At 33.0% G+C, this 13,130-nt stretch overlaps 2 protein-coding genes across 4 annotated transcripts in view; one reads left to right on the top strand and one right to left on the bottom strand.

Moving 5' to 3' along the window:
- The window catches only part of LOC134828188 (FH2 domain-containing protein 1), a 43,478-nt gene extending 34,922 nt beyond the window's left edge, over positions 1-8,556 (top strand). For both annotated transcript variants that reach the window (XM_063841191.1, XM_063841193.1), the window contains 13 exons: positions 1,084-1,546; positions 1,621-1,647; positions 2,403-2,845; positions 2,903-3,091; positions 3,149-3,249; positions 3,306-3,555; positions 3,612-3,735; positions 4,153-4,405; positions 4,470-4,622; positions 4,686-5,004; positions 5,277-5,401; positions 6,419-6,580; positions 6,638-8,556. In XM_063841191.1, coding sequence (XP_063697261.1) covers positions 1,084-1,546; positions 1,621-1,647; positions 2,403-2,845; positions 2,903-3,091; positions 3,149-3,249; positions 3,306-3,555; positions 3,612-3,735; positions 4,153-4,405; positions 4,470-4,622; positions 4,686-5,004; positions 5,277-5,401; positions 6,419-6,580; positions 6,638-8,514 — 4,486 coding nt within the window. In that variant the 3' untranslated portion in view covers positions 8,515-8,556. The remainder of the gene's footprint in view (positions 1-1,083; positions 1,547-1,620; positions 1,648-2,402; positions 2,846-2,902; positions 3,092-3,148; positions 3,250-3,305; positions 3,556-3,611; positions 3,736-4,152; positions 4,406-4,469; positions 4,623-4,685; positions 5,005-5,276; positions 5,402-6,418; positions 6,581-6,637) is intronic.
- Positions 8,557-9,880: 1,324 nt separating this feature from the next.
- Positions 9,881-12,173, bottom strand: LOC134837956 (protein male-specific lethal-3). Of its 2 annotated transcripts, XM_063853353.1 has the most exons (6): positions 12,035-12,173; positions 11,793-11,971; positions 11,431-11,731; positions 11,042-11,376; positions 10,592-10,980; positions 9,881-10,406 (listed from the first exon to the last, which is right to left on the bottom strand). In XM_063853353.1, exons 1-6 carry the CDS (start codon positions 12,137-12,139, stop codon positions 10,135-10,137), a joined length of 1,581 nt encoding a protein of 526 aa, XP_063709423.1. In that variant the 5' UTR covers positions 12,140-12,173; the 3' UTR covers positions 9,881-10,134. The 2 variants fall into 2 exon arrangements, with proteins under 2 accessions (XP_063709423.1, XP_063709422.1); XM_063853352.1 differs by having other exon boundaries at positions 11,793-12,139.
- Positions 12,174-13,130: the final 957 nt, after the last annotated feature.

The following is a 13,130-nucleotide window of genomic DNA, read 5'->3' as shown; positions in this document are numbered from 1 at the left end:
TTTGAAGGAAAACAAAATAAAATATTATTATTTTTTTTCGTAATATTTTTTAAATTTTTGCTCAAAACCATGAGTTTTTAAGTTAAAATATTTTTTTTCATAATTTATTTAAAAATTTAAGTCAAAATAAAAGAAAATATAGATAAATTAAGTAAAATAAAAATATTAAAAATCGATTTTTATCACGTGACTTTAATTTTTTTTTAATATAAATTTTAATAATTAATTAGTTAAAATTTAATTTAATTTCTTTAAATTAATATTAAATTTTTATTTTTTTTTTCAACCAACAATATAGAGAAAAATGTAAAAAAAAAGTAAAATAATTTTATTTTATTTACCTTAAAAACTTTTTTTTTTTTCATTTTTTTGAAATTTCCGGAGAACAAAGTTCCCTCATATTTTCCCATCACCGCTTGCAATAAGTAACGGCGTAATTTTTCGTACATTGTTGCAATAGTTGATGCCTTTCCAGTCGCTCGCCGCATAAAATATCAACAAAACTACCACCACAAGCGAGAAATTGTTGATGCAGAACTTCCTTGCTGTCCATTTTTGGGTGAAAATCTGTTGCGCGCGCACCACGTGACTCGTCTGATCGTGTGTTTGTGTGTCAGTAAGTGCCTTTTCCATCGCTTCGAGAGAGAGTGAGAGTGGAAAATGACGGAAAACCAGATGGCAGTCCTCCGTGAAGGCGCACTCAGATCAGTACTCACTTTTGTGTGTTCGTGTCAGGTCCTCATATATTGCGAAGCAAAATTGTTGTGTTTTACCCTTCAAACATACTTTGTGTGTGTGTACATTTCCATATAAGAGCATATCCTTGTTGTTGTTGTTCCAATGCTCCACTTTCCGTGCAAACATAAAATGCAATAATAAAAACATTTTTGACATTTGAACACGAAAAAAAAGAGGAAAACCATAATTTTTGGCCAATGCTAAGTGATTAATTAGAGACTTTAAATCGATGGATTGTGTCCTTTTGCCATTCGCGAAACACTAAAAAAAAATTTTCAAGCGAATTTTGACGAGTAAGCGAAAATTGGGTGAAAGTAAAATTGATAATTTCTCGTAATTTCGCAGACGTTCCGCCAGTAGTGTGCCCGATCTCGGTGTCCAGCTCGACGTGTTTGACGAACAGAGAGAATGCGACGAATCGCAGAGCCTCCAGGGCCCCGACGGCATAAATCTCAGCTCGCATCTTGATGTCTTCTACGCGATATTGCGCCAAGTGGCAGACACACCGCAGGAAATCCCCTTTCTCAGTATCTTGCAGCACTTGCTCCGGATCGATCCGAAGGAACCAATTAGTGATATTATATGGGATGCCACAGAAACGCTAGTGCATCGTGCTACGCTTATCGAGAATCGCGACGATGCCGCAAAACTCCTAAAGACACCGAGTATTCCGAAGTTTTCGTGTCCGCACTGCATGCCAAACGGCCGAAAATCATCGTTGGGACCATCCGCATCGGCAACTAGTATACCCATCGTGCCAAATAACGCAGCGACAGTGTCGTCGACGACAGGTGTGCCACCACCACCGGTAAGAAATTGCAATTTTTTGATTAAATTTAATATAAAATTTAATTTTTTACCTTTTTTGTGTGTGAAAAATAGCCGCCTGTTCCTGCAGCTCCGCCTCCGGTAAGAAATTTTCATCCACTTAGACTAAAATAATAATCAAAAATGTTTTCGATTTCCTTTTCTTAATTTTTTGAGAACTTTTCATCTAAATCGAGTACCTAAAATAAAAGAAAATATTTAATTTTTGGGAAATTTTCAATCAAAAATTAAATGAAAAGTTAAAATTTTCTTATTATTTTACAATTTTAGTGAAAATTTATTATTTTAGTTAAAAAAATGATTTAAATTTTTCATACATTTTATTAATTTAACTCATTGTCAAAATCCAATGAATCTAAGTTGATTTTTCATCAAAAGTACCTTTTTGGCCTTCTTTCATAATTTTTCAAGAATTTTTTTTTCGAATTTTTAAAAATATTTTTTAAAAAATTAGGTACCTACCGAATTATTTTTTAATATTTTTTTTTAAATTTTAACTTTGAAGAAGTCAGAAAAAATATTTTTAAATAATTTGGAGCGATCTTAAATTTTTTTACTTCAAAATTTTTGCTCAATTCAGTCGAAATTTTCTCATAGTTTTTAATTTTAAGTGAAAAATTATACAATTTGTAAAGAAAAATATTTTTAACTTTCAAAATTTTTGTACAAAAAATTATCAACAGAAATCAATAAAAATCTCAATTTTCGAAATCCCTTAAATTTCACAAAAACCATGAAATCGAAAATATTTTAAATTTTTCAAAAATTAAAAAAATTTTTTTTTTACGTTTTTAAATCTCAAAAACTCTTCATAAAATTCTTTTTTTTACCTTCAGCCACCCCCAATGGCAGCGCCGCCTGCTCCTCCCGCACCCCCAGCTCCCAAAATCGCACACAGCAAGACGGGCAATGAAGTTACCAAACCAAAAACGCCAGAGCCTACCTCAGATTCGCGCACGTTGCCGCAACAAGAAACGCCGGTGCCGCGTGCCAAGATGAAAACCATCAACTGGAACAAGATTCCGCAGAACAAGCTCATGGGCACGAACAACATTTGGACATTGGTGGCCGATGCGCATCAAGATAGTCCGATGACGGAGATGAATTGGGACGAAATGGAGGGCTTGTTTTGTCAGCAACCGACACAGGGATCACCGAAATTGGGACGAGATAGTAACGACGGAACGCCCGAGCGAAAAACCAAGCGAGATAATGAGATCACGTTGCTCGACGGGAAACGAAGTTTGAACGTGAATATCTTCCTGAAACAATTTAGAAGGTAATTTTTTATGAAAGTTCATTAAAAAATAAATTTTTAATGGAAATTTTGTTACAGCTCTAACGAAGACATTATTCAGTTAATCAAAAATGGAGCTCATGACGACATCGGAGCGGAAAAATTGCGCGGACTTTTGAAAATTTTACCAGAAATCGATGAACTTGAAATGTTAAAGGCATTCGAAGGAGATCGCAGTCGCTTAGGAAATGCTGAAAAATTCATAATGCAACTCATTGAAGTGCCTAAGTAAGTTTTTTTTTGAGATTTTTTTTAAATTTTATCCTAAAAAAATATTTTTTGTAGCTACAAATTGCGAATTGAAAGTATGTTACTGAAAGAGGAATTCGCATCGAACCTGAATTACTTACAAACGTGCATCAATGCGATGTTATATGCAGGAGATGGTAAAATTTTTCACTTTTATCAAAATTTCCTTAATTTCATGCAATTTTTGCTTCAGATTTGATGACAAACAAACACCTCCAAGAAGTTTTGTACATGATTGTTGTTGCTGGCAACTTCTTGAACGCCGGTGGTTATGCTGGAAATGCCGCTGGCGTCAAACTAACTTCACTTCAAAAGCTTACAGAAATTCGTGCGAATAAACCTGGAATGAATTTGATCCATTTCGTAGCTTTACAAGCGGAAAAACGGAATCCGAAGCTTTTGGCGTTCCCCGAGGAGATTTCTGCACTGGAAAATGCTTCGAAGTAATTTATTTTTCACTTTTTTGAAGATTTTTTTTTTTAATTTTTTGTGTTTTTAGGACAACTCTCGAACAACTGAATAACGAAATTAACACTTTCGACAATCGCATCACGAAAATTAAGAAACAAATCGATCAATTGACCGAAAGGGACATCAAAGCGCAAATGGCAGATTTTCTATTGGTAATTTCTTTAATTTTTTTACGAACAAAAATATTTTTTTCACAATTTTTTTTTATTTAATTGTTTTCTTAACAAAAAAGCAATTTTTAAATCAAAAGGAAACACTTCAAAAAAAAATTTTTATTATTTTTTTTTGAAAAAAAAAATTTATGAAAAATTTAATAAAAAATTAAATTAAATAATAAATGAAAAAATTAAATTAAAAATTTTAATTAAAAAAATTTAAATTTAATTTAAATAAATTTTAAAAAAATATTTTAAATAAATTTAGAAAATTTATTTTTTTTAAGAATTTTATTTTATCTAAAAAAAAAAATTTTTACGAAAAAAAAAAATAAAAAAAAAATTTAAAAAAAAAGTTGAAAAATGGAAATTTTTTCACAAAATAAATAATTTTTGATTGATTTTTTTTCATAGGCTGCCGTTAACGATGTGTCCATGTTACAAGATGGCATGCGAGAACTTGAAGTGCTGCGTGGTCAACTCGCGGAATTCTTCTGCGAAGACCCAAATTCATTCAAGATGGAAGAATGTTTCAAAATTTTCTACCAATTTTCGGAAAAATTCAGACAAGCAGTGCGTGAAAACGAAAAACGACGCGTTTTGGAAGAACAAGCGATCCAAAGACGGAAGCAACGAGAAGAGCAATTGGCAAGCAAACGAAGACAATGTAAGATTTTCTACCAAAAAATATTTTTTCAAGTGAAAAATTAACGATTTTTTTGCATTTTTAGTTTTGTCGAGTACTCCAGTGTCCGATTCCGAGAACGGATTCATGGATTCAACGTATTACGATATCAGAATGTCTCCGGCGATGAATCGTCGTCGCATTGGTTCCTTCAACAGCAATGGCGATGGGTCTCTTGTAAAGGATAGTGAGTCACCAGGTAATTTTTTTCACGAATTTTCACGTTTTTTGTTGAATTTTGATGATTTTTGAATAATTTTAGATATCACACCGAACGGAACTTTACGCCGTCGTCGTAGTAGGGTCTTGTCAGAGGAAGATGAAGGAAATTTAATGGATTTCCTCCGTTCCTCTGGACATGATAATAGTACGCGCGAACGTAAAGGCGCTTCCTACGGCAGTCTCGATCGTTCCTGGGCGCGTCGTGCTCGTTCAGGCAGCAACAGCAAGAAACGCCCAGACTTACTGAACGTTGATTTCAACGCAGATCGTGAGAGACCGAGTTCGCCATCGCCATTGGCGGAAACAAAACCGCTTCCCGGAGAGCCCCCAGCGACGACGTCACAGGATTCAAGACCTCGGTATGTACTTTTTGCCGCTTTTTTCCTCCAACTTTGTGACTTTTCTCTCAAAATAACGCCTTTCATGACTTTCTGGCATGCTTCCTTATCTCTTCCAACTTCTTTAAAAAAAAAAGCTTTTAGGCATTGCGTGATGCGGTATAACACGGGGCTAAATTTAAGAAATTTTTTTGTTACCCATTCTAATGTTGACCAAATTGGGCTCCCCATTTTGTCCTTTGCCCACATTTTTCTTTTTTCGTTCCATTTTCTTAACTGAATAGTGTTCCCAGGGAATGGCGACAGAAGATCGAATCGTGGTTGCAGGCCAATGAGCGAGACGATCGACAAGATGATGAGTACAGGAGGCGCATGCGACGGGTGACGGCTAATAGGCGATCGCTCGAAACCGATACAGGTGAGTTTTTTGCATGAAATTAAAACGTTTCGAATTTATTGGGGCAAAAATTCGAATAAAAGTGAAAAATTTCAACATATTTTATCAAAAATTAAATTTTTTTTTTAATTTTTTTAATAATTTTTTTTTTTTTTTTGAATAAATATTTAAATGATTTTTGGATTTTAAATTTAAATATTTTGACTATTTAAATATTATTTGTGTATTTTTATGTAATTAATATTATATTTAATAAAAAAATCAATGTTAAAAAAATTAAAATTTATCACTTAAATGTATAAAAAAAAATTTAAGAAAAAACAATTCAAAACTCTTTTTATTTAAAATATTTATTTTTTTTAAATTTTAAATTTATAACGGAATTAATAAAAAAAAATAATAAAAAGTTTTAAAAATTAATTTTGAAAAAATAATTAAAATAAAAAAAAACACATTTTGAACAAATCATAAAAAAAAAAATTGAATTATTTTTGAATTTTTTTTTTAATTTTTTAAAAATTTTATTTTTAGAAAAAATTTTTAATTTTAATTAATTTAAAAGATTTCTCTACGTATTTCAAAAAAATTTTTTGAACATTTCAATTAAAATCGTAAAATCAAATAAATATTTTTGTATAATTTTTGTTTTTAATTTTTTAATCGTTAAAATTTACATGTTAAATTTTATTTTAAAATTTTATTTTTTTAATTATTTTAAAATTGAATTAAAATTAAAGAAATTTATTCAACAAAATTTTAAAAATTTTTGAAAAAAAATAATTTTGATAAAAAATTTAAAACAAAAAAATTTTGAAAATTCTTTTTATTTAAATTCATACAGTTTTCATGATATAATTATATTTTTTGGTGATGAAATTTTATTCAAAATATTTTGAAAATTTGAAACTTTTTTTTTTCATATTGCTTCATGAAATTTTTAACTTTTTAAAAAAAATGAGAAAAGAAATAAAAAAAAAATTTGCACAATTAAATTTTTGTAAAAAAAAAACGAAATTTTATTTTAATTTTTCATTTTAGAAAGCGAACGTGGAGGGAAATTGGATCCCTTACCGGAAGAAAAGCCAGGACAAACTGTTTTGTCACCCGATAGCTACAAACGAGTTTATCCCGATTGGAAGCCAACATCAACGATTGACCAAACGAATGTTGAAAAGACATTGGAAGCAATTGCTAATGAAGGTGAGATTTTCGAAAAAAAAATTTTTTTTTTCAGAAATTAAAAAAAAAATATTTCAGATGCAAAACCAAACAAAGACAAATCCGCATGGCGCAAATCGAATCTAAATGTCTCAAACAGCACCGAAGACGCTGAAGAACGTCGTCTCCGCCGTCAACGTTCTCGCGAAGGAGGCAGCAACGGCGGCACTTTACACTCCATCGACGAAGAGGAAAACAAACGCAAAAATATCATTCAATCCTTAGGAGATCGCGCCGCAACCGACAAGCTCTCTATTTATCTGCGTCGTCCGTCGGACAACGAACCCAAATCTCCCGTCCGTTCACCAGTATCTAGCAACCAAACATCATCCCTAGACAGTAGTAGTAATAAGCAATCAATTTACATCAAGCAGGGCGGCACGACGCCGCCCGCCGAAAAACACTCAATCTACATCCGTCAGAACAAGGAATCTCCGTCCACGATTTCGTCGGTGATCAAGGTTTCGCCCGAGAAACAAAGTCGCGCGGAAATTGATGCTGACAACATTGAAACGCCGCCAACGCAACGTCGAGTCTTGAACACGACCTGCCGTCGTTTCGAACCCCGTCCTTTGCATCCCGAAACCCTCGAATTGGATTCCAAAAAAGCTTTAATTAATCCCGCGGAACAAGAAGTCCTTGGTGATGGGCAATTCGATAGATTTTCCGCGGCACGTCGAACGCGACGCTTTAAACGCCCAACTGACTACAGTAGTGGCACCGAAGAACGAACTTCAAGTACGACACCCGAATCTCCGCCAAAAGACGTCCTTGACACCCCAACAACGGAAAAATCTGAGGATCGCTTGAAACAGTGGCAACACAAAATCAAAAATTTGGATGCGGAACTCGAAAAAGATGCCGACAAAGCAACTTCGAGTTCAATCTCGTCTCGCATTAAAAGCACCGGAGGTCGAAATATCACGAAAATCAGTCAAGAAGATGTTCGTGATGCCATTCGGAGTCTCAAATCGCCGACGCCAGATCGCACATGGGATGCGAAAGACTTTAAAATTAACGGGCCCGTTACGGTAGCAGCTACCAAGCCACTTACGCACGAGCTTAACGACGAAGGTTTCGAAGAAACGCAAAGTTTGGTCTCTGACACGCCATCCTCGTGCAACGACACGACAACTACTGACACAAAAGGGCGTCGCAAACCCGAACGACTTGCTTCGACAGACAGTGCTGCTACGAGTGCGAGTGACGTTTCCCGTAATCGTCGCAATAATACTCCAACATCCAAATCGAACACCCTCCAAAGCCTCTTGGTGAAAAATCAGCAAAGTTTGGAGAAATCTCGATCCCTTCGTGGCGCTCCTCCGTCCAAAATTTCGCAACTTGCAACAAAACGCGCTACTTCGATGCGTGTCAAACCTCCTGGCAGCGGTTCTCTCGCCAGTAACGAAGCCAATCGTCGTCTCGATGTCGAACGAAGTAGTTCTCGTGCGAGTCTTCGGAGCTCCCGGTCCTCCATTAACAGCGCCGTGTCGACAAATACCGTCAAAAAAGTGCCATTAAAATCTTCCTCCATCGGTTCGGCATCATCCGCATCCACGAATAAACGTCCCTTGTCGACGCAAAATGTCGCCAAGACCACAACACGCACTCCGGCATCGCGTAGCAGCTCGAGCGGATCCAGCATCGGACCGAATCGCAAGACGCCCGTGAAGAGTGTTGCTCCGAGTCATACGACGAGTTTCAAAGAAAATCAACGCGAATCGTCGATTACGAGACCTGTGAGGACGGCATCGACTACGAGATCGCCCTCGACGGGTATCGGCAGTTTGTCAAGTAGCGCCAGCGCAACAAATAGAAGTTCCACGACGCCATCAAGGGGATTCTCGAAGCCATCGTCGTCGTCGTCGTTTATGCGACCCACAGCTGCAAGCGCTACAAAAGTCAAAGGCAAATAAAAAAAAAGTATATTTTAGAGCGAGTTTAAAATTAGATAGAAGTGTAAGGAGTTTCACAAAAAAATATTTACAAAAAAAAAATCGTATAGCAAATATTATTCATAGGAATATTTAAACTTAAAAAAATGATAAAAGGCAAGTGAAATTTTTTAAAAAGCGTTTTACATTCCTCAATTTTTTACTGGAAATTACAAAAAAAAAAATTATAATAAAAATGAAAATGAAAATTTTTTAGGTGAAAAATAATGAAAAATGACCAAAAATTATTAATTACTTTAAATTTTTGATAAATTTTATCATTTTTCGAATTTTCTGTTTAAAATATTTTTAAAATGAATCAAAAAAAAAAATTAAAGCCGCTCCAAATTTTTTTTTTTTATAATATTTTCAATTTTCATTCAAAATCATTTTTTGAAAGATTTTTCAACTAAATTTGAAGAACATTTAAAGTCGAATTTGCTAATTAAAAATTCATTTTACGATATTTCAAATTAAAAATCAATTAAAAAAAAAAATAATAAAAAAACTAAAGAAAATTTTTTTTTTTAAATTTTAATTATTTATAATTTAATTTAATATTTTTTTTCAAAATTTTTTAATATTAAAAATTAATTTGTTAATTTTTAATTAGTTAGTTATTAATTAGTTTTTTAAAAAAATTTATTTTGAAAAAATTCCATGTTAAATTTTGAAATAAAATTTTATTTCAACAAAAAAAAGTTCAAATTTAAAAATTAATTTTTTTTTATTTTGAAAAAAATTTGCAAAACCAGATTTTTGGTGAAATTTTTAAACTTTTTTTAATTTTCGATTTTTTAAAATATTTTAAAATAAATCTGGAGCGATTTTAAATATTTTTAAAAAAGTAATTTTAAATATTTTCAAATTCTCTAAAATTCAAAATTTCTAAAAAAATACCTTTAAAATTAAGAAAAAAAAGGAAAATATTTTTTAAAAAATTTCACTTGCCTTGAAAAAACATGATTGCTGTGTGTTAATATAGTCGTCCCCCATATTTATCGACAAAATCCACAATTAATACAAGAAATTCATTATTTTTCGTCCAAATTTGAGTGCACTTAATTTTTTTTCGGTGAAAAATCATTTTTGGACCCATTTGTACCCATGTGCATTAGAATAGTGGCTTTAATTGATGACACAATTCGAGTCTTCCAAAGACTGAGAGTCAAGTGAATGTTTGTACAGTTAAAAAAAATCAAAAGAATGAGTGTTACTAATCATTTGTTTTAGGAAAATTTTAATTTTTAACATTTGTTAATTTTTTTCTCTTCAATTTCTTAACGAACTCTTCGAATCTTTCCTTAAAAATAAAAAATAATGCAAGAAAAAACTTTTCTATCTCTTGAAAAATCTTATATATATTAAAATAACTATAATATTTAATGATTAAAATTAATTAAAAAATTTACAAAAAAAAATAATTGTAAGAAAAAACTTTAAAAATCGTTGATTAAAGCTTGAGTTTTTTAGTTGAAACATGTTAATTTACAATTTTTTTAAAAACAAATGTAGTTAAAATTTGAAATAAAAAGAAAAATGTTTAAATAAATTTTTAACAATTTTGAATTTTTTCGCTGATGATGACAAAAAAAATAAAAGTTACGTCGTTCGTTTGACGTATTTCCTCTTTGGTGTGACCTCGTTCTCGCTGTGGCTGCCCTCGTTCGAGAGACGAGATCTTGCTGTTTCCGTATCCGAGCTAAATTGCAAAATTGTGTCTTCGTCATCGCTGCCACAGATGCTGTAAAATTGCTTTCCGTACAATTCCTCGTGACTTTCGAGATATTCGCAGATGGCGTCGAGGTACCTCAGGAGCGTTTTGATTTTTTCATCGTTTAGTGTTGATGAGTTAAGGAATTCAGGTAATTTTACTACAAAAAAAATCGAAAAAAATTAAAAATTTCTATAAAAAATATCACAAAATTTTAAAAAATTTTAAAAAAAAAAAAAATTTAAAAAAAAAAAAAATTTAAAAAAAAAAAAAAATTAAATTAAAAAAAAAAATTTTTTTTTTAAATTTAAAAAAAAATTTAAAACCTTAAAAAAAAATTCTTACTCAATAATCTCGTGAGATGAATGGCTCCGTAAATCATGCAAGGAGCCCCCGGAGCATCGCTCGGTAAAAGTTTCCACGCAAACGTTTCGTCTAAAATCGCTTTTGCTTGTTTCGTGACGCCAATATTCATCGTTAAACCTGAACGGAAAATATCCATCGACGACGAGTTCATCGTTAGCGGGGTTGAACATTCGGAACTCGTACTGGCCATGCTGGAAAGTGTCTCTGAAGGTCTCGGCGGATCCGGTTCCGGCTCGTGATGACTTCGTAATCGTCTGTCACTCGAATTTGGCGTTGCATGTGCCTCATTATGGGGTTCTTGTTCGATTTTGGGGGGAATTTTCACTGGGATGATCGGATCTGATTGGACAGTGATGTTTGAAGGAACACTAAAATGAGTGAAAATTTAATTTTTTAATATAAATTTAAAGAAAAAATGACTTTTCTTACGCATTATCTGCCGCCACGTAAGTAAAATGCTTCAAATTGTCCGGTAAGAGCATCACTTCCGCTTGTTTCTTCTCCTGCTCGTACAACAAGTAGTTTTTCAGCGTAAAATCGAAGTAAATTCGCATGCCATCCGCAAATTCCTTCGCTAATTCGATATTTTTCTTCATCCGTTCGAGTTCTTTTTCCCGTCGATTCTCGAATTTCGCTTGGGAATTCCTTCGTTTTGATTTTGATGGGTCCGGTGAGATGCCACAAACTTGATTCAAGGCGTAATGTTTGACGAAATTCTCGAGAATGGCGATTACGGGATATTTTGTCGGTAAATTGACGAGTTTCTATTAAAAAATTGAGATTAATAAGACAAAAAACTGAGTTTTTCGAAGACTTACGAGTTCCTGCGTTATTAATTTATGGTCGAATTCCAGTCTAGCTTTCAGAATTTCACCAATTTGCATGTAAACCTTCTCCTCATCCATGCTACTTTCCACGGAACTGCTGTAATAATCGATATCGAGCTCCGGAGGCGGTATCATCGGTGAAGATTGTGTCTCGCCGGATGTTGGAGTTGCATTTTCCGAAGTTGTTGCTGATTCTGTAGGAGTTTGGTTGTTATTTCCGATCAATTCTTCCACTCGTTCGCTCAACTTTCGTCTTCGTTTCTTCCGTTCTTTGCGATAAAGATATGTTCCACTGAAAATAAATCGTGAAAAATCTTAAAAAATTACTTTTTGACAAAAATTCAATGCTTTACAGTTGCAATTGTGATTTTTCGGCAAGTTCCTTTTGCAGCACCCGATTTTCCGGAGTGTCTTTTAGCACAAATTCATCGGGGACACGACGATCCCAACTCGAACTCCATCCTTGGAAGTGAATTAGCATTTCGGTGTGTTTTCTTCCACGTTTGTCTTTCACTTCAAATACTTCGAGGACCTGGAAACGAAAAAAAAAATTATTAATGAGCGCCAAAAACATGCGAAAATGAAAAAAACTTACTTTTGCATTGTACAAAACTTTGACTTTTGTGATATCCGGCTCGTAACACAGCACTTTTTCGCCTTCCGTGAATACATCTTTCGGCACTGGGCGCGTCGAAGCCATTTTTCTGTCTTATTTTTGTCTATTTTGTGGATAAAATGCTAAAATTCACGCGAAAAAGTGAAACCGGACGCTTTGTGATGGTAAACAAACAACTGTCACCGTTTGACATTTGAGTGTCGTTGGGCGTCGTTCATTAATGATGTCAAACAATTTTAAAGGATTTTTTACCCCCGCCGTTAAAGTAATTAAAAACTATCAGATTTCGAAGTTTTTCGAATTGACGATCAAAAAGTTTAATTTTCAATGGAAGTTCATGAATTAAAATTAAAAGATTTGTGGTTTTTCGAAATTTATTTTAAACATTTTGATTTTTGTTCCATTAGAAAATTCAATAAAAAGTAATAAATTTTATCAAAAAGGAAAAACTATTTTTATTTAATTTTTCATTTGAACTCGAAGATTTTTTTTTCTCTAAAAATATTTTTCATCTAATTACTGCATTTCATATTTAGAATTTAATTTAAAAAGGGAATATTTAATTTTAACCTCAAAACAATAGAACCGACACCCAACAAATATCGTTTTCCCCGCCAATAGTACAAATGCAACAAATCGATTTATCGCTTCAACTGTCTGCAGCCCATGAACATTTCGAAGTCCTCGAGGTACTTCCAATTAAAGATATCTGATTTTTTTCTTGAAACTACAATAAAGCATGCAATGCTGATTATGGTGCAAAAAGGTTTTCTAAATGGAAGCATCTCCGAGATATCCACGCGAAGACAAAATCTTCCGAACCATGCTTTTCAAAAATAAGCACAAAAATATTATAGCTGCTTAAGAATCAAGTCCTTAATAATAAAAATATGATCAATATATGATAATGTACCACTCATATATTACGACATTGTGATGCATTTAGTACCCATGTATCATCCCCGTGTGACGGTCGAGTTCCAATAGCATATTTATATAATAAAAAAATATAATATAATTGTAAAAAGTTTGTAACGAAGTTTCGGGTTCTTTTCAGGGATTCGTGGGAAAGTGA

The sequence above is a fragment of the Culicoides brevitarsis genome, chromosome 1, assembly GCF_036172545.1.
Source record: "Culicoides brevitarsis isolate CSIRO-B50_1 chromosome 1, AGI_CSIRO_Cbre_v1, whole genome shotgun sequence".
NCBI classification, from domain to species: domain Eukaryota; kingdom Metazoa; phylum Arthropoda; class Insecta; order Diptera; family Ceratopogonidae; genus Culicoides; species Culicoides brevitarsis.
Note: the sequence above shows the minus strand (reverse complement) of the source record. Positions and strands in the feature narration are given on the sequence as shown.